Below are 20,276 nucleotides of genomic sequence, written 5' to 3'. Positions count from 1 at the left end.
GCTAAGTATAAGTACTCATGCATACATATACAAGTATGTGTATATATGTATTTGATGACGAAGCGAAACTCAAGAAGTTTAAGGAATTGAAATGAAGGCGACCTTGCGTTTCTCTTTCCCGTTCAAGGAAACAATCATGACACTTATCTGACTATCTTGCAATACCTTTCCGCTGGCTTATTGTTTTCGGAGGCTCGGAGCCATGATTATAATTGTGCCTACCGTAATTAAACAGAATACGTGTATATATCACATGCATGTGCGTATGTAAGTTATTTTAGTTGTAATATATAATCTTGTTCACGGCCATAGTTAATTTACAAAATAACACTATTCAGAGAGATCCACGTGAGTGTAAGCGAGCAAGCTGATAGAAAATCAAGTTTCTCGACCCAACCTTGGTTGCTTAAGGAGTGCTTAACAATTTTTTTAATTAAAAAAAAGCACCATTAACCTTGGTTGTTTAAGGAGTGCTTAACATTTTTTTAATTAAGAAAAAGAAAGAGAAAGAAAAGAAGAAGATGAAAATGCTTAATTAGGCGTTCTAAAGTGATGGTATTTGTACTGTTTGGTCGTGAACAAGCTGCTAGTTGGTTTTTTTTAAAAATTTATTCAGATAAAAAAAGTTTTTTAAACATTCCACTTAAGCAATAGGGTTAATGATAGCTCTAATATTGTGTTGTCATATTAAGTTATATGTTTCATATATATGATAGAAAAGGTAAATGAGTATCTTTTTCATCATTTCTGTTTTAGAGATATCCCATATATTTGGAAAATATTCAATTTTTTTTCTGTGAACTAACGTAGTGTATATATAATTCCACATAGCCTATAACTTTTTTTTTTACATATTTGATCCATCAAAATTTGAATAAGATAAAATCATTAATGTTTTTATTTTTGTTTGTATCAGCGAACAACTTACTGTTTGAAAAAAAATGAAAACTACTTTATTTTTTTCTCAAATATACTATATATGAACCAGTCTTTGTGTAAATTCCGAGATCATATCCTGATAAATTAAATCGAGTATACATTTTATTGGGTGATATAAAGAGTTATAGAGAATTAGTTACAACTAAAACAAAAGTTTCAAATGATTAATCAATTTTCAAGCAAGAGGCAAATGCCTTTTACAGGTGTAGTGTGAATTGTGAGAAGGTAGACAAAGCAATGTTTTTTTCTTGTAGAAGAAAACAATACAAAAATAAAGTAAGCATGCGACTGTGTGGATTACGAATTTGCATTCCGATGTAACCAGTCTTCTAACTATCATTTTCCTTCTTCTAACTATCATTTTCCTTCTTTTCATTCCGATACATATGTGCTTTGAATTGAATATTATAATGTAGATATAAAATATATGCATACATAAATTCTTACCGATGGGGTAAGGTATGCCTGCAACTGCAATTAGACTACTGTTTTTGGTGGTCAACAAATTATAATGAATTGCAAACCCTTAAGCAAGAAATAAAAATAATAATTAAAACCCTTTAGTAACAACACACACATTTCCCTATATATAACCTACATTGTGGTTGATTGTTAGTATGACTTGCAAACATAGCAATTTACTAATTTAAGGGTGTGATCGGTGAATTTTAGAGTAACCGGTAATTTAATTGGACTTGGAGTAAATAGATGGGAAAAAGGTAGAGTACTAAAAATAAGAAAAAAGAAAAGTCATGAGTAATTTATTTTCCACTTCACAAAACAGTGAGGATATAAAAAGACCTATATATTTACTAATTAATATTGGGCTTAAAAGAGATAAAACTTACTTCCACAGTTGCACTTAAAGTTTGATTCATTAAAACACCGGTTGTGGTTACGAGAGTTTATGGTTGTAGGTGATTAGGTAAGTATGGTTAATAGCATTATCAACCGATTTGTATAACTGGTATATCAGTTAAAAATTGATAGATTCAGAATATATATATATATATATATATGATTAGTTGATTATAAGATACTGTAGCGTTTTAATAATAAATTTTATATATTAACATATTGTAACATTATAAAAATATAAAAACATAATACTATGATAAAATATAATAATTATTGATATAATATAATTAAAAATAATATTACATTTATTTTTAAAAAGTTAGATGAAAATTATAATTTCAATATTTTTTTTGAAGATTTATATTAGAACTTAATTATAAATATTTTGCTTTGTTTATATATGTATATATCTTTATACATGTATGTATTAATGTTTAAAATTATAGTGAATATTTTTGGTTAGTAGTTTTTATTAAATAAGTGATGATATTATTAGTGAATTTAAATTAAAATATAAAATGTATATCTTTTTATTCATAGTATTTCGATTTTAATTTTTATTTAAAAACTTTTATATTTATTTATCCAATCGCAAACAGTAGTTGAAATTACCTTTTAACTTTAAAAGGTTTGGAACAGTCTAAAACGATTTATAGTGTTTATTGTGAATGTTGCAAAGCACCAACAACTGCTAACAATGTGAAAACTATATTTATAAATGAGAACGGTGAAAATAACCAGACGCTCAGTTGGTAAAATATAATTTAAACTCAGAAGAAATACAATTATCGCCGATACACTATCTCCTAAATTGATTTCCAGTCAGATCCTAAATTACTATATTATATCGAATAAGGAATAACAATAATTTTATTCAAGGTACTTCAAAACTAATTCATTGAACTAATGTTATTGATTCTGTTTTCGAAAAAAACGAACCTAATATTATTGAGTTGGCTAAATTGACAAGGAAATTCCGATGAAGAACAAATGGCGACACCGTGACAGTAGTATACGAACTGTTTCCTCACAGAGAAGACTAATCCGTAAAGAGCTACGAAAACTTGAAATATATAGATAATTTTTTTTGTTGCTAGGCAAATGAAAACATCAAATAGCATATTGTTATAGCCAAAACACTATATTATGCACCCTCGCTGTTCATCATTTCCACAATCACAGTGTCACCGAACGTATTTTAATATAATACTCATACCGTTTAGGTCTTTCACGCCTGCTCATTCGATCCGTGAGTCTCACTCTGTGTAACAAGTAGTGTATTAAGTTATTGGAAGCTTGAAAATCTTGTTTACTGACTATAAAATTACCATATAACGTTCTCTGTGTTTTAGCTTCCCTCGCAGGATTTTCGCAAATCACTTTCCAATAAATCATTTTTCTTTATTTTAGCTCAAACAGAAACTCTAAAGTTTTAAACAGATATGTACCAAAAAGATAAATGGATTCTGGTAATATAGATAGCCAATTTAAGTTTTTAATACTTTTAACATATACTACAAACCAGAATATTACATTTTTAGTAAGACAAAATCGGTTGACGATCTTCGGTGGTGAACTTCCCTTAGTTCATAGTATATATTGTATAAATATAACATGATGCAATAATTCAAACTTTATGTATCTATTTGTAAGAGATGTACCGCAGAGCTTTCTGCTTTTCGTTATTTAGACTCTTTCTTAGTGTTTCAAAAAGACTATTTCTTAATATATGGACGGTTTGTAATAGCTCCTTGTTAGCATTCAGTTCCATCGTGTTTGGCACACAACTTTTTAAGTAAGTTTTCTCACCTAAAATGATAAAGCCCTTTTAATTGTTCTATAATTTAACTATTTAAGATATTTTCCATTTTATAAAATGTTTAATAACTTTGTTGGCAGAAATTAAATTTATTTAATTTTTATAACCACTTATATTATGCAGTAGTTTTGTTGGTTGGTTAAATTAGTTTCACAAAAGATATTTCAATATTAAAAAGTGATTATTTATCTGTGTTCCTTGAACTCCACGAAATGCTGAAATATTACAATTAATTACTAACAAATGATTTAAAAAAGTCTTTTGTTAATCATTGATTGTATATTTTAGTAAGATACAAATTTGGCTTTTTCTTTCTGCTTTTCGTGTTCTTGCTTTTCTATTCTGGTCGGCCATTTTCATTGTTTTTCCCTTCGTGTTGGGTAGGATCACAGTGACCCGGTTACCCGATATGATTTTTGAAACCACCTGCTATATTACGCAGTATAATTAGTATAACTAAGTAGAACCAGTATGACTAAATAGAATTCGGTATAACCAGTATAACTCAGTACAATTCAATAGAACCAGTATAATTCAGTAGAATTTGGTATAATCAGGATAACTCAGTATAACCAAAGTATAACTCAGTAGAATTTGGTATAACTGCACTCAGTAATACTCAGTAGAACTTGGTATAACCAGTATTATCCAGTATAACTGTATAACTAAACATCAGTATTACCAGTAAAACGAAGTACAACTCAGTACAATTAAGTAAAACTATACGGTATAATATAATATTTTAAATTTGAAAATTTTGAATTTTGAACTTTTTAAAAAATTTGAATTTTGATTTTTTTTATATTAAAAAATAGTTCGAAAATACAAAAGAGCAAAATTGGATATTCATATTTCATTAAAGCAATAGGAATATAGGAGATTTGAGAGGCCATATAAGATTGTCTCATCACAGATAGGGCACAGGAAAAGTTGGCTCTGCTATATAACATTATCACATACGTTACATAAGTAACACAAAATACATTTTGAAATGCCGAATTCGTTTGGGCTTTTATGATATCTCAGAAAAAGCTAATATAAAAATTGAAATGAAGGAAAGGAAGTACTTAGCGCGACTCAAAAACGAAGAAGAAATGAAGACAATTAACAAGCATCTATATAATTTTGGGTTTCAGTATTAATTTTTGTATGCATATATACTTTGGACCTAATTTGATTAGCAAGCAAACTCACCTAGAGTTCGGTACTAAGACTTTTATCATACGAGGCCTTCAATCTCTACCGCTATCAAAGCCCAAAGCCTCATATCTTATATTAGGGCCCATGTTAGAGAAAAGACAAAACAACGGTTGCTAAATCTTTTGGTATCGTTTGCTGATCAAAAGAACCGGTTAAGAGTCTACAGAAGTACATATCCTCAATCTAAGTTACACGAAAGAAAACCCTCAATGCCACCTCTTTCTTGGAATGCAAGGAACGGAATCATCCTCGGTACAGCCAAAGAACTAGCTTATCTCCACCACACATTCCGCCCAACAAACGTCCACTTCAACCTGAAACCGACCAACATCCTCCTCCACGAAAATACGACCCATTTTGGACTCTCATCTTCCAAAAAGACGAGACGGGAACATGATAAAAGGGTTGTTCGTTTCCCTGACGCAAGCGCAGCGGCTGCGACCAGCAATTAATAAACAAAAAAAGAAATACAACGACACGCGGATGGTGTGAACTTCACAAGTATCACCGCAAGAATGATCGGAACGTAACGCGACTGACGCTGGAATTAACAGCAGAAGTGGCAACTCTATTTCTTGTCTCCAATCGTTCTTTGGTGATTGACGCCAGTTTACTTGCGTCAAATTTAGTTTTCCGAACCGTTAAATTTGCTTCCCGCGTTGTGTTATCTTCTGACGCTGCCGCTGGTTTTTGCGTTGACCAAAAGAACAGACCTAAAATAAAAGGTTTCAAGACGCTTTAGGTGGGGAAGCTATGTTGAATGTGGGAGACGCAGTTGCCCACCATGAATTTTTAAAATCAGTATTTTTTTATTGATTTTTCAATAAGTTTTTATAATTTGGCCCCGGATAAAAAATATTTCTTGATCCTCCACAGGTTACGTAACGCCTGAATTAGACTGACAGAACTTAAGGGTCAAAGAAAAGTGCGATGTTTACGGATTCAAACCCGTGGAGTACGGTGAATACAGCTTCGTGATACTTAGCGCGACAATGTTCGAGTTTTCACAAAAGCTACGTTTTCTTTTTACCGTTATGTCATCATCATCATATAACGATCATCGACCACTGTTCGTTTATAGGCTTTTTCCTGATAATTTTACATATGTTTTTAGCTAGAAGATAGCACAACTGCATAATTCAGCAATAGTACAATAGTTACTGAAATTTCTTAAAGAAATATTATTTAGTGGCTAGAAAGCCTAGAATCAGGTAAGAGTAATATACACACAATAATGGTGGCATTTAACCTTGAAAGGTTGTTCTCTATTGTCCTCATGTTTTCGACGTCCTTTTCCATTATCTAATAAAAAGGAGTTTCGTATTCTTTTAGTTTACTTGTGGGGCAAAAACTCTTATCACTAAGTGTTATCTTACGCCGTAGTTTTCTATGATTCTATCAAGTTGATTTACACAAACACAACCGCATCACGACTACTATATTGATTCTTTTTTAGTCTTATTATTTTCTTGTGTAGGCGCTTACGTAAACTCATACCCAAATGTTCTTGTATATATAGTTGGTATACATTAAACTCAAAATCACTCTATAAAGCTTGAGTTGAGCGTATCATTTTTAATATATAGACACAACATTCTATATATAAACATAGTACACATAATCTCCGAAAACAAAACAACTAAAACCTTGAAAGAACTCATTATTATGATTATTCTTATTCTTTTTCGTTCGTCTCATGGGTCTCTTTATGATGACTTTCAGTTTCCAGTTTTCAGATAGGACATTATTTTTATTAGACTAGACACTACACTAATTTTTAATGAGCCTAAGTAGATTTTATGTTGTGGCGTGTGGAATATGCATGCGTCCATTATAGACCATCGGCATAAACCATGTGATTTGGTATTGAATCATAACATAAACAACATCTATTCTATTAATTCTTCAACATGACCAATTGATACAAGGTTATGTCCAATTATTTATTTATTTTAGTTACAGAAATAATATTAAATAGATTAATAATATTGAATTTTGTAACTTCCCCTTTAGTGCCAATATTCTCGCAACCACTTTCGTATATAGTACTCGACAGTTATAAAATGTATTCAGTATCTGATAATAAATATCTACATAGTCGACTAATATGTACATATAAATTCGGTTATTTTAAATGATTATTTTATCAACATATAATAGCTTGCCTGTTCAGTGCAAATGTAAGAATTTTGCGTGTTCAAAAATATTTTAAAATTATTATAAAATTAAGTTTTAAATCTTAAAAAATATAAAAATATTATAAGTGATTAATAAAAAGGTAAATTAGTATTCCTATTTAATATTATTACTAGATTATGACATGCCCTTTCAAAGGCGGATATGTTTTTTGTTTAAAATTTTTCTTAAAATTTTAATTTTATATTTCAGTTTTTATAGTCATTTTATAATTATAATTTTTTATAGATATAAGTGTGGTTCAACTATTTTAATAAAATAGATTAAAACCTCTTATTAACCATTTAGGAGAAATATTATACCAAGAAAATCATAAATATGACTAAAATCACAAATATGACTTAAGAACAAAAATATAAAAATTAAACTTCTAAGAAGATATAAAACAAAAAATATATCCGCTCTTTTAAGGCGGGTCAAAAAAATATAATCTCTCCATAACCGCAAAATTAAGTGGAGCAAATACAAAATTATTTTTTGCGGATTATGCGGGTCAGACTTTTTGACCAAAAGAAATTGAAATCCGCAGGTTGACGGGTCAGGGAATCAGGTTTAACCCGCAACCCAGTCCTAACCGAACGTATACCAGATCAATTTTAAATTGCAATTATTCAATAAAATGTATTTTGATTAAGACTTATTCACAAATATAACCAACACACAAATATGAAAATTAAAATTAAAACAAAAAACATACCCGTCCAGAATCTAGTAAACAATTAGTTTTTCAGCTTTGCGTGATAATGATATATCTTACAAGTCCACATCGGCAAACTAGGGTCCATTTACTACAAGTAAAATTCACAATGTGAAAACCTAAGAGTCCATTGATAAACAAAGTCTTAGGAAAGCGATCAATTTTTAGAAACATATAAGAGAGGTAATTAAAGAGTAAACAATGATTTTATTGACTATCAAGACTGATCAATGAACTTCAACTTCTTGACATTTCTTGACCAAATTCAATTTGGGCCGGAATAAAACCCATGTACAACGTGTCAGCATGTTCCACGTCCGCTTCACTTCATTCACAAGTGTGCGTAAGTACACATTTGCCTGAAAAACTAACATTCACCCACTCACACTATTAGCACTTTCTTCCCCCAAGAAAAAAAAACAGAACGACTCTGTTTCTCACTTCTTCGAAACTCCACATCTACACAAATAAAATCAGAGAGCGGAAGAGAGAAGAGCCGAGAGAGTAGAGATGACGCGAAAATATTTTCAGAGAGAGGTGTTGCCGGTGACGGCGCTGGTAATAATGGAATGTGCCAACGTGGGTTTAAACACTTTGTTCAAGGCAGCTACTTTACAAGGCATGAGTTTCCATGTCTTCATCGTTTACTCTTACGGTCTTGCTGCTCTTCTTCTACTTCCTTCTCTTTTCTTCTCCTACAGGTTAGATTAGAGTTTCTTTCTCCCCTTACTAATTTGATCCGATCTTTACCACTTTGAGCTGAAGTTTTTATCTTTTTCTTGAAATAGATTGATGGGGTTTTGTTTAATTTGTCAGATCAAGAACGCTTCCACCGATGAATTTCTCAATTCTCTACAAAGTCGTGCTTCTTGGGTTAATTGGGTAAAGTTTTTTATTTTTAATTTCCGTATTTTTAAGCAATTAGAAATTATTTGCATGAGAGTTCCTCAAATTCTCAGATTTTTCTTTATGTTAGAGATACTTGGCTAAAAGTTGCTCCCAAAAGCTGCAACTGTTCTGCAAAAATCTAACGCTATTTTTTATTTTCCTCTATTTATTTATTTATTTATTTATTTATTGTTGAAGCTTCATTTTCATGATTTCATATCTTCGTAATAACCGGTACTTTTTTTTTGTTCAAACGTAATAACCGGAACTTATTCCATAGTTATATAGATCAATTTATTTAAAAAAAAACTCTAATTAATATAGATTCTGTTTGAACATAATGGGGATGAACAAAGGACATGTACTAATTATAGCAAACTGTACTGCAAAATCTACCCCATTTTCTTTTGTTTTTCCTTTTTAATAAATTCCTTTTATATATTTTTAAAAGGGGATGCTTTCATCTTCGTAATAATCGAAATCTAATAGTACTATTTTGTTTTATAAATAAGTTAATAAAATGGTGTTAAAATAATATAGATGCTGCTCAAACATAATGGGATACACGGGGATTAACTATAGCTCTCCAACACTAGCTTCTGCAATCAGCAACCTCACTCCTGCGTTTACCTTCTTGCTGGCCATCCTTTTCAGGTTTATTATCCTCCTATAATATTCCTTTACACTATCAATTTCCTAAAACACCCTCGGCCCATGAGGCATATTTAGGCCTTCATATTCAGCCCATGGGGCATCATTTGTTGATTTCTTCGGAGTTTGGTGTTAGGATGGAGAGTGTATCATTCAAGAGAACAAGTAGTGTGGCTAAAATGTTAGGAACCGTAGTTTCCATTGGGGGAGCATTTATTGTGACTCTTTACAATGGTCCTGTGGTGATCGCTATGTCACCACCATCCATTTCTCTACGATCACAGTCGCCTAACCATGATTGGATCATTGGTGCGGCTTTCCTTGCCGTTGAGTACTTCATGGTTCCGTTGTGGTACATTGTCCAGGTCTGACTTTAATAGACATTATTTGCATACATAGTTTACTTCTATCTATATATTTTTTTGTTTTATGCATCTTATTGATCTTAATATTTTTTTTGTAGACTCAAATCATGAGAGAGTATCCATCCGAGTTCACCGTTGTTTGCTATTATAGCTTTGGAGTGAGCTTTTGGACCGGGCTGGTCACGTTGTTCACTGAAGGGAGTGACTTGAGTACATGGAAGATAAAACCAAATATAGCTTTAGTATCAATCGTTTGCTCGGTGAGATTATAACTATGGGTTGATGTGTGTTCCTAGACACTATGAATGCAATTAGGGATTAACAATGAGATTTTGTTTATGTCTATATTTTTAGGGATTGTTTGGATCTTGCATAAACAATACAATCCACACGTGGGCGTTGCGGATCAAGGGGCCTTTATTCGTTGCAATGTTCAAGCCTCTGTCCATTGCCATTGCCGTTGCAATGGGCGTGATCTTCCTCCGGGATTCTCTTTACATCGGCAGGTGAATAAAACTTACACTTGAAAACGATGTACATCCAAATCCAGTCTAGTAGTATACTAGTAACTAGTGAATGGAAGATTAGTTTTAATAAGCTGAATAGTAAGTTCAGACCTCAACACATATACTTTCAAGTCATATCACCCGCTCAAATCGCTTTTTATCAATCTTTTTCTGCTTTAGTTAACTCTTTTATTTTCATTTGTGACTGTGTGCTGAATGTTATTGGCCTCAGCTTGATAGGGGCAACGGTAATAACCATGGGGTTTTACACGGTGATGTGGGGCAAAGCCAAGGAAGTGGCCTTAGTCGAAGATGACAACAAGGCTAATAACGAGGATGCTAACGAAGCTGACCTTGATTCTCCACCAGGTTCACAGAAGGCTCCTCTCTTGGAAAGTTACAAGAACGATGAGCATGTATAAGTATCATCAACCAGTCAATACATCTCTCTATATTTGTGTATGAAAATTTGATATGTAAAAGTCTTTTAATTTATTTGACGATACAAATGTGATCTTTAATTTTAGGAATCAAGTTTCTTCTAATCAAAATTACATAACCTAGTGCACGCATAACAAACCAATGAATTTTAGATGACAAACAAAAATAGTTATGTACAATTCAATCGTGTATGTTTGGCAGAATAATGAGTTTCTTTTTCAATTTAGCATGAATTTTTTATAAATGTTTTGGAGTCGCGTAATCATTGTTCTTTCAAATATCTTTTTAATATTGAAAAATCACTTAAATGTTTTAATGTACAATAATATTCTCCATTGTAAAAAGAGATTAAACCTAAAGCATGAAAGAGCCAAACTCCTTAAACTGCTATACCACCATCTTCTTAGTACCTTTCAAATATTCCAAGAAGGAACATTTTAAAGTACAAAACCGACACTTAGGGACCACAAAACGACTTTTCGTTCTTTTTCCAATAATAGCATAAAGAGAGAAAAAGAGAGGAATAAGAAATCAAAGACTCTCGTTCAATACTACGAATTCTTATCATTTCCAATAATGGCTGGAGCCGTAAGTCTCTGGCGGAGAGAGGCCGTGTTCTTGACGGCCATGCTTGCGTCCGAAACTGGTATTGTCGGAATGAATACTCTGTTCAAAGCAGCGACTTCAAAGGGACTCAACTCTTACGCTTTCCTAGGCTATTCTTATCTTCTTGCTTCTCTTCTCCTTCTTCCTTCTCATTTCTTCTCCAACAGGTTTCTAATCACTTTATGGGAGTTCGTAACCATTTATTGTTGATTTCATTGGATTGTGTATGTATTTTTAACAGGTCAAGATCACTTCCTCCACTAAGTTTCTCAATACTTTCTAAGATAGGACTTCTTGGACTATTAGGGTAAATCCAACACAATTCTTCTTTCAGTTATGAATATGGAACTTTCACTTAAAGTGTTCACTTGAAGTTTTGCTAATATAATTTTGTTTTTTTTTATAGTTCAATGTATGTGATCACAGGGTACATAGGCGTTAAATACAGCAACCCAACCTTAGCTTCCGCTATTAGCAATATCACTCCTGCTCTTACCTTTATCCTCGCCATTATCTTCAGGTTTTTCTTTTTCTTTTGCAGTTGATTTCTGATACTTAAAAAAAAGACTTCATCATTATATCTTGTTAATGAGTCAAAATGGTAATAACTGTTTTAAGCTTAGTTAGAGTAAATTGTAATAAGCAACTTAAAACTGAATTTTGATTCAAATCAACTAAATGTAAATTTCTTTACTATCAGATACCACAATATACGTTAACCAAGTTGTTAATAATTAGCTAATTTCTAGTGCCAACTATCACACCACTACCACTGTCTCAGCTACAAATTAAATTCTGGTATGATAATTTAGAAACTATTTGACTTACCAGATTTTATATATTTCATTGAATTTTTTTTCAATCAAGTATTTTTCCGTTTTGAAATAATGTAGTATATTCTAGAGTTTTCACACTTATTAAAAAAACACAATAAATACATTATTTTCTGTATTTACCTATTTTCTATAATTTTTAGCCAATCAAAATTCAGTAAATATAATTAATATTTTTAAATTTTTAAATTTGTTATTATAACATACATTGATAATATAAAACATGAATTTTTTAAAAATATTTATTTTTCTAAAACATAGATCATTTTGAAACGGGTGAAATAGTATTTTGTGATTTTTAACCGAAGAAAATACGAAAATATTTTTTGTTAAACGCGTAATACTTGGTTTATTAAAGGAATATTTAATGCACATATAATTCTCAAAACAGTTAATGCATATATTTAGTTTTATTTTTCCTTTCTTTCGATGAATACATTTATTCAGGTTCGGTAAATAATAAGTTTATATATCACTATCGCACAAGTCACAGTCCTACTTTGTGGTGAACAACAAGCTGCTGTTCATTGGTCCCATATACTTATATCTTTTTTTTTGTCAACCCCATATACTTATCTAACTAGGCTGCTTGCATTATTAGACAAGATGCGTATATATCGGCTTTTTTGGAAGCCATCCTTTTGTTTTTGCCATTTATACAAAAATACTATATGATTTAAAAATAATTGGAATAAAATGTGACAGAATCATTAATTTTTTTAATTTGTGAAAAAAGAATGGAGAAAGTAAATTTGAAAGAAAGGAGCAGTGTAGCCAAAGTGATGGGGACAATATTGTCATTAGTAGGTGCACTTGTGGTGGTTCTCTACCACGGTCCACGTGTCTTTGTTGCATCTTCTCCACCGTACCTAAACTTCCGTCCGCTTTCTCCGTCGTTATCTTCTTCAAATTCTGATTGGATAATCGGTGGATGTCTTCTTACCATTAAAGACATCTTCGTTTCTATTTCTTTCATACTTCAGGTACCATTATGATTACTTCAGTGACTGTTAGATTAAAAAAAATGTTATTAAATTGTATTCTAAACTATACCAAGTCAACTAATTAGTTATCCGTTTAACCTATATAATTTTTTCTCATATATCAAACATCAATTCATTGCAATATGTACTGTACAATGACATTGGGCAGGCACATATAATGACTGAATATCCAGCAGCATTTACAGTCTCCTTTTTCTATTCCTTGTGTGTTTCAATCTTGACCTCGTTGACTGGACTCGTAGTCGAGAAGAATAATCCAAGCATTTGGATCATTAGATTCGATATTACTTTGACAAGCATCGTAACGATGGTACGCTCTATATTGAGTTTCAAATGTTAAATAAAACTTCCTTTGTTTTTGTCTTAACATATTTTACTCGTAAACCATTTCAGGGAATATTCACTCCAGTTTACTACGTGATTCACTCATGGACAGTGCGTTACAAAGGACCTCTTTACTTAGCGATATTTAAGCCACTGTCGATTTTAATAGCGGTTGTTATGAGTGCTATTTTTCTAGGCGATTCTCTCTACCTCGGATGGTATATATATATTATATCCATCAATGCTTTTGATCTACTTATTTGGAAGGAAAAAAACTCTAATCATGTTGTGCTTTATGTTGCAGTTTGATAGGAGGAGTTTTGATAACGTTAGGGTTTTACGCTGGATGTGGGGGAAAGCAAACGAAGAGACAAGACTCGGTTGATGTCACTTTTAGAAAAAAGAGAAAACTCCTCTTCTGTTGAACCACAACGACGACCAAATTTAATTATTTGAAAAAATATTGTAACCATCCTTTAGAATGTACATCCATGTAGTATATTTTCTTTGGTCTGAACATACTATTAGTATTTTGTAGGAAAAACAAACATACTAGTAGTATGTTACTTTGTATATAACTCGAAAACGGCTATCTAACTGTTAAAACATAAAACGAGTAGCCATATCCAATCTATTTTAAATAAATAAATTTTGTAGAAGGTAAAAAAAAAAATATACAATGCAAAGAAGAGAGTAAACTTTTGTTGGCACTTAAATAGAAAGAGAAACCTCATCTGAACTAAATCGACCATCAAATTTACTCTACATGTAAATGGAAACAAACAGAAACAAAATACATAGTTCTTAAGCTATACGTTTGAGAATGTGGACATGTACCATGCTAGTCTATAAATTGCTATGCATTTGACCTGATTCTACATAAATTTGTTCTTGAGTTGAGCACATGTTACGAACACGTCTTAACAGTACGTTGAAGATGAAAAATACGAATTAACTGAGAACTTTTCAATAGTATTAGCAACAGTCTTGCAAGTCTACAAAACTATATTCAAAATCGTGGTCGCTGGTGGAAAAGTCAAAACATATTTAATAGGTCTAAATTTAAAATATGTCAAGGTAAATTCAAATAGGATTCTAAATTAATACATTAGATATTAGAATTAGTAATTAAAGTTGATCTAATTAGATTTTAATAAGTTTTTGATGTCGTATCTTCGCTGGACCAAGTTGTCATCCTCCAATTCTACCAATCATACAAATTTATCATTTGGGATTTTTTGGAGCATCTCATTTTCTCATGCGTTTCCAACTTTTCATTCATCTTTTTTCTTCATATGCATAATATAATACACACGGTTTTGTGCTTGCATATTTTTTAAGGTTTCAATGGTGACCACAATTTAAGAAAATATGATGATGAATTGTTCATTTCTCAAATTTTATACCATTCATGTTGAGTTTTTTGTCATATTATAGATTTATGGGACCTATTATATTTTTTATGAATAAAAAAGTTATGAAGCTAAAAAAAAAAAAAAAAAAAAAAAAAGTTATGAAGCTCGTAGATTAGATGATTGTTGTCAAAAAAAAGAAGTTATGAAGCAAAGATTCTTCTTCTGACTTCTATGAAAAATATAGTCAATGAAAAATAAAATAAACACAAATTCATATATTTCTGATTATTTTATTTCTTCCGTTGAATATTCTTTCGTTCTTTTATTTATATTTACATTCAGTTCAATAGTCATCAATTGCCACCAAATCTATTTTTGAATTACTATAATTTTTTTTCCGAATATATAGAAAAGAAATCTAGAGTTTCTGAAAATACTAGTAAACGCGTCTTTGAAATACAAAATAGCTTTCAAATTTAAATAAAATGGAAATGAAGAGTTTCAAAAATTTGGTAACCTAAATTTTTTTTTAAAATTATGAAAGACGTAAAAAAAATTGTTTTAAGTGATAATTCTAACGATTAAGATATAGACAACTTGGTTTTTGTAGAATAAGGATCAACAATTTCAAATTTGCCACCAAAATTCAATGTATCGAAAATACCAAACACGGTTTTATGACTCCTAAAATACAAGAAACAAAATCTTTTTAAAAAATAGAAAAAGTATCTTTCCAAAAAAACGAATAAAGAAAACAATCAAATGATTTATGAACATTCCTTTAAAGTTATCAAAACCGTTTTCGAAACTTTTTTTTAACCTTTTCAGTTTTCAGATACAACACTTATTTTATGGTGGTATATTATGATATCTTGTTCGATTGTTAATTGCATCTTTAGTCATGAAAGCTGGATATAATAATAACTAAGATCTTCTAAAAAAAGAATCTAATAATAAGAAATCAATTTTTCAAACAAAGAAAATATTTCCTTTTTAATTTTGACCAAAAAAAAATACCTTCCTTCGAAAAAAAATCAAACTAAACTTAAAAAGAAAGAGAGGAAAATTCTAAGAAAGCAAGACTCTCTTGTTCTTCTTCTCTCTTCTTTATTACTAGTTGTTCACTTCATCACATGTTCCTCGTCTCTCTCTTAAATCACAAGTTACAGTTAGGCCTGGGCACGGATCGGATATTCGGGTTTTTGAAGGTATTTGTGATTTGCTTCGAATATTACGGATATCTGATTTTTCGATTTGCTTTGCTTCGGAAAAATACGGATATTCGGAAAAACGGATATCCGGAAAATAAATAGATATTTGCGGATATTCGCGGATACTTACGGATCTCTCATTTGTTTTGATTAATACAAATAATCTTAAAAATTTGATACAAATTTTTTGTAAAATATATTTTTTGCATGATATAAAAGATAAAAATTAAAAAAAGCAATGAATCTTCATATTTTGTAAATTTTTAAACTTAGTTAAAATTATAATAACACAAAACTTAAAAAAAAATTATAATTATCGTAAATATTTTCTCTCCTTTTATGTAATACTTTTATATAAGTAATAATATGAATAGAATCTATCAAATAATATATTAGAATAATAATTATATAATTATATACATTTAAAACTTTAAATATAATCAAAATATACATGTATTTATATATTGACGGATCGGATCGGATATTCGCTTCCCAAAATTTTAATATTTGTGATTTGCTTCGATTTTGACGGATATTGAATTTTAGTATTTGCTTTGCTTCGAAAGCTTACGGATATTCGGAATTTTCGAATCGAATAGCAACGGATAACGAATCGAATCAATTTAACGGATAAAATGCCCAGCCCTAGTTACAGTTACACAGCTGCGCAAGCGTATCTGAGATTCTGATCTCAACACTGTCTTGTCTGACGTCTGTGAAAACAAACGATCCATTTTTCATGGGAAATGTAATGAAACAGTGTTTCTACTTCTCTGTTTCATCTTTATAATGACAAACATTTCTTTGTACCAACATCCAATCTCTCTGTTTCTTCATTTCTCTACTCTCTTTTCTCCTCTTAAGGTTTCATTTATGGCTCCAAACTCAGTAGCAGTGACAATGGAGAAGCCAGACAACTTCTCCTTACTAGAGATCAATGGCTCAGATCAATCCTCACTCCTTGACAACAAACGAAAATCCATCAGCCCAAAACAATTATCATGGTTCATCCTCCTCAAAGCTCACAGAGTTGTCTCTTGTCTCTCATGGCTCTTCTCTTCAGTCAGAAAGCGAATCGCTTTCTCATCCAAAAACATAAACGAAGAAGAAGATCCCAGAAGCAGAGGAAAACAAATGTACAGATTCATCAAATCCTGTCTTGTTATCTCCATAGTTGCCTTGTCCATAGAAATCGTCGCGCACTACAAGAAATGGAATCTTGATCTTATGAGCCGACCGTCTTGGGAAGTTCGTGGGCTTGTGGAGTGGTCTTACATGTCTTGGCTCTCGTTTCGATCAGATTACATCGCTCCCATTGTCATTACACTCTCCAAGTTCTGCACTGTCCTCTTCTTGATCCAGTCTCTTGATCGGTTAGTCCTCTGTCTTGGCTGCTTCTGGATCAAGTTTAAAAGATCGAACCTAGACTCAAAGACGATGAGATAGATTTGGAAGACGCATCTAACTTCCAATGGTCCTCATTCAGATCCCAATGTGCAATGAACGAGAGGTAAGTTATAAACATACTCTGTTTTCCTCTGTTTTTCCTCTGTTTTACTCTGTTTCGCTCTGTTTTGCTCTGTTTTGTATTCTGTAACAGTTGTGTTTATGTTAGGTGTATGAACAATCGATTGGAGCAGCTTCACAGCTTGATTGGCCAAAGGATAGGATCTTGATTCAAGTTCTTGACGACTCAGATGATCCAAACCTACAGCTTTTGATCAAGGAAGAAGTATCCGTTTGGGCCGAGAAAGGCGTAAACATAATCTACAGACATAGACTGATCAGAACTGGTTACAAAGCTGGGAATCTAAAGTCAGCAATGACATGTGATTACGTTAAAGATTACGAGTTCGTTACCATTTTCGACGCAGATTTTACACCAAACCCTGATTTCCTCAAGAAGACTATTCCTCATTTCAAGGTAATCATTCACACACAATCTAGATAAAAATACTTTCTTGAAGTTTTGTAAGTTACGATGATGTTTTCAGTAAAAACAGGAAACTAATCTTCCAGTTATACTCATCACCGACACTACATCTGTCTCGTTTTTTATTCTATCTTTATCGGTGGGTCATGTTCAAAGTAGTTGAAACCTAATCTTGATTTTGTTTTGTGTGTTCGTTGGTTAGTGTTACGTTTGCGTTTATTTAAAATTTTACATGACATCATGCTTGGACTTATCAAAGTGCGTTTTGCATATGATACAATCAATATTTATGTGTGTTTGTTGTGTTGTTTTGCTACAGGGTAATCCACTTGCATATGATACAATCAATATTTATGTGTGTTTGTTGTGTTGTTTGCTACAGGGTAATCCAGAGCTAGGACTAGTCCAAGCAAGGTGGTCATTCGTGAACAAAGACGAGAATCTCCTAACGAGGCTACAAAACATAAACCTATGTTTCCACTTCGAAGTAGAACAGCAAGTGAACGGAGTGTTTCTCAACTTCTTCGGTTTCAATGGAACCGCAGGAGTCTGGAGGATCAAGGATTGGAAGAATCCGGCGGGTGGCTCGAGAGAACGACAGTCGAAGACATGGATATCGCGGTCAGAGCACATCTCAATGGATGGAAATTCATTTACCTCAATGATGTTGAAGTCACTTGTGAGTTGCCTGAGTCTTATGAAGCTTACAAGAAGCAGCAACATCGTTGGCATTCCGGTCCTATGCAACTTTTCCGGTTATGCCTTCCTTCAATCATCAAATCAAAGGTAGCTAATACTAAAATTCAATTTCTATAACACATCTATAAGTTAAATGTTCTCAGCTGGAAGAATACGATAAGCAAAGCCTAGAGTTCATAGTGACGGTCAAGATGAAACTAATATTCTTTCCGTTTCTAAATTAGTGTCACTTTGACATTTTAACACAGATTAAGAAAGTGACGGAAATATACGTAAGTTGTTATTAATTATATATTTGAGATAAATAAAATTATTTATAAAATCAATGCAATTTACAATTAATTTTCAGTTGAAGACAAATACTCCCTCTGTTTTTCAAAGATACAATATTCTAGTCTTTTCACATATATTAAGAATCACATTAAAAATGCATTGATTTTTGTGAATAACAATTTTCCATAACTTTTAACCAATAAAAATCCAATAAACACGATTTATTTTCTTGAAGTTAACAAATTTTTATTAAATAATACATTGAAAATGTAAAATATGTATCTTTTTTTAAAACAAATTTTTTTCCTAGAACATAGATCTTTAAAAAAACGGAGGGAGTATAATTTGCATTAGAGTTGTAAATATATTTTTCTGTAACAAAAAAAAAGTTATAAAGACACTTCTTATGAAACAGAGATAATATTAAATAGTTAAAATATTGTGGTTCTGGTTTAATTTTTAAAATATTGTTCTCAAAATCAGTTTTTTTTTTTTTTTTTTTTTTTTAGAAAACATAAAATTTTTATTCAACCCATTAATGGGAAATCAGTTTCGGTTACAAAGTCGATTTGAACAAAAGCTCCCTAGTCAATGTATTACAACCTAGCTTCGCCCGCCCACTAGACCCGACACATTCCACTAGGCCATTTTTAAAATCCTAAAAGAATCGGTTGCCGTTCTCAACCATCGATGAATACCACAGGACCGTGAGGTTCACCTCGTTACCGAGGTTGCCGGGAACTCCCATATCATCTCCGGAGTAACTAGTTCCCGATGAACTCTTCGAACCTCGTTCCGTTACTGTCCATGAAGTCCAAAGCGAGCATAAAGATGAGAGAAACTCTTACCAAGAGATGTCCATCTCCATTGCCGCCACGAAAGGAGCAAGAAACCGGGTTGATATCAACGCCACATTCCTGTCAAGAAGCCTCAAAAACCTGCAAGTAAAGTCAGGCTACACTGCCGCATAATCAGACAGACAACACGACACCGGGAAGGTAGCTTAGACGAGCTGTTGACCCGAGGTGATCAATGACTCTCCGGAGAACCACCTCTACAACTCCGACTATCGAGAACCGATAGACCGTTTCCAACCGTAAGAACCAGCTTCTGAGGTCATCGAAGCGGTGAAAAGAATGACGCAAAGAGACAGCTCCGGAAAGAAAGTGGCCACTTTCAACGCAGAGAACTTGACAGGGTTGCTGTGGGGATAGATCGGAAGTGAAGCGGAGCCTCAGGTGACCATCGAGAAGCCATAAGACGACTGTCTGTCACAAACCACCAGAAACAACCACACACGCCGGAACGAAGCCTAATACCATCTCCGAGCCTGCGTATCGAGACTCCAGACGCGCTTCCGGGGAACAAACCACCACCGAAATTCACTTGATAACAGAGGAAGGGTTGAATTCTTACCGACACCGGAAAGAAAACAAGAGACCAAAAACCACCGCGTACGAAAGTCACCATCGTTTAAC

The 20,276-nt window shown here is 32.3% G+C and overlaps 1 protein-coding gene and 2 pseudogenes across 1 annotated transcript; all 3 read left to right on the top strand.

The window, feature by feature from the left end:
* Positions 1–8,057: 8,057 nt before the first annotated feature.
* LOC130495949 (WAT1-related protein At3g28050) lies at positions 8,058–10,670 on the top strand. The gene is made up of 7 exons (XM_056987622.1): positions 8,058–8,410; positions 8,526–8,591; positions 9,138–9,251; positions 9,385–9,613; positions 9,712–9,873; positions 9,968–10,119; positions 10,352–10,670. The coding sequence occupies exons 1-7, from the start codon at positions 8,220–8,222 to the stop codon at positions 10,539–10,541; spliced, it is 1,104 nt and encodes a 367-aa protein (XP_056843602.1). The 5' UTR covers positions 8,058–8,219; the 3' UTR covers positions 10,542–10,670.
* A 400-nt stretch (positions 10,671–11,070) lies between these two features.
* LOC130496056 (WAT1-related protein At3g28100-like) lies at positions 11,071–13,976 on the top strand (annotated as a pseudogene).
* A 2,736-nt stretch (positions 13,977–16,712) lies between these two features.
* Positions 16,713–18,850, top strand: LOC130496630 (xyloglucan glycosyltransferase 4-like; annotated as a pseudogene).
* The last annotated feature ends 1,426 nt before the right edge of the window (positions 18,851–20,276 follow it).

Source organism: Raphanus sativus, chromosome 6 (genome assembly GCF_000801105.2).
Source record: "Raphanus sativus cultivar WK10039 chromosome 6, ASM80110v3, whole genome shotgun sequence".
Classification (NCBI taxonomy): domain Eukaryota; kingdom Viridiplantae; phylum Streptophyta; class Magnoliopsida; order Brassicales; family Brassicaceae; genus Raphanus; species Raphanus sativus.
This window is presented reverse-complemented; position numbering and strand designations above follow the sequence as displayed.

Excerpts from the sequence above, each read along its gene's own strand:
- LOC130495949 (XM_056987622.1), top strand. The coding sequence starts at position 8,220 with ATGACGCGAAAATATTTTCAGAGAGAGGTGTTGCCGGTGACGGCGCTG. Across the intron at positions 9,874-9,967 it reads TAGTATCAATCGTTTGCTCG|GGATTGTTTGGATCTTGCAT; the intron begins GTGAGATTATAA and ends CTATATTTTTAG. Across the intron at positions 10,120-10,351 it reads GATTCTCTTTACATCGGCAG|CTTGATAGGGGCAACGGTAA; the intron begins GTGAATAAAACT and ends TATTGGCCTCAG.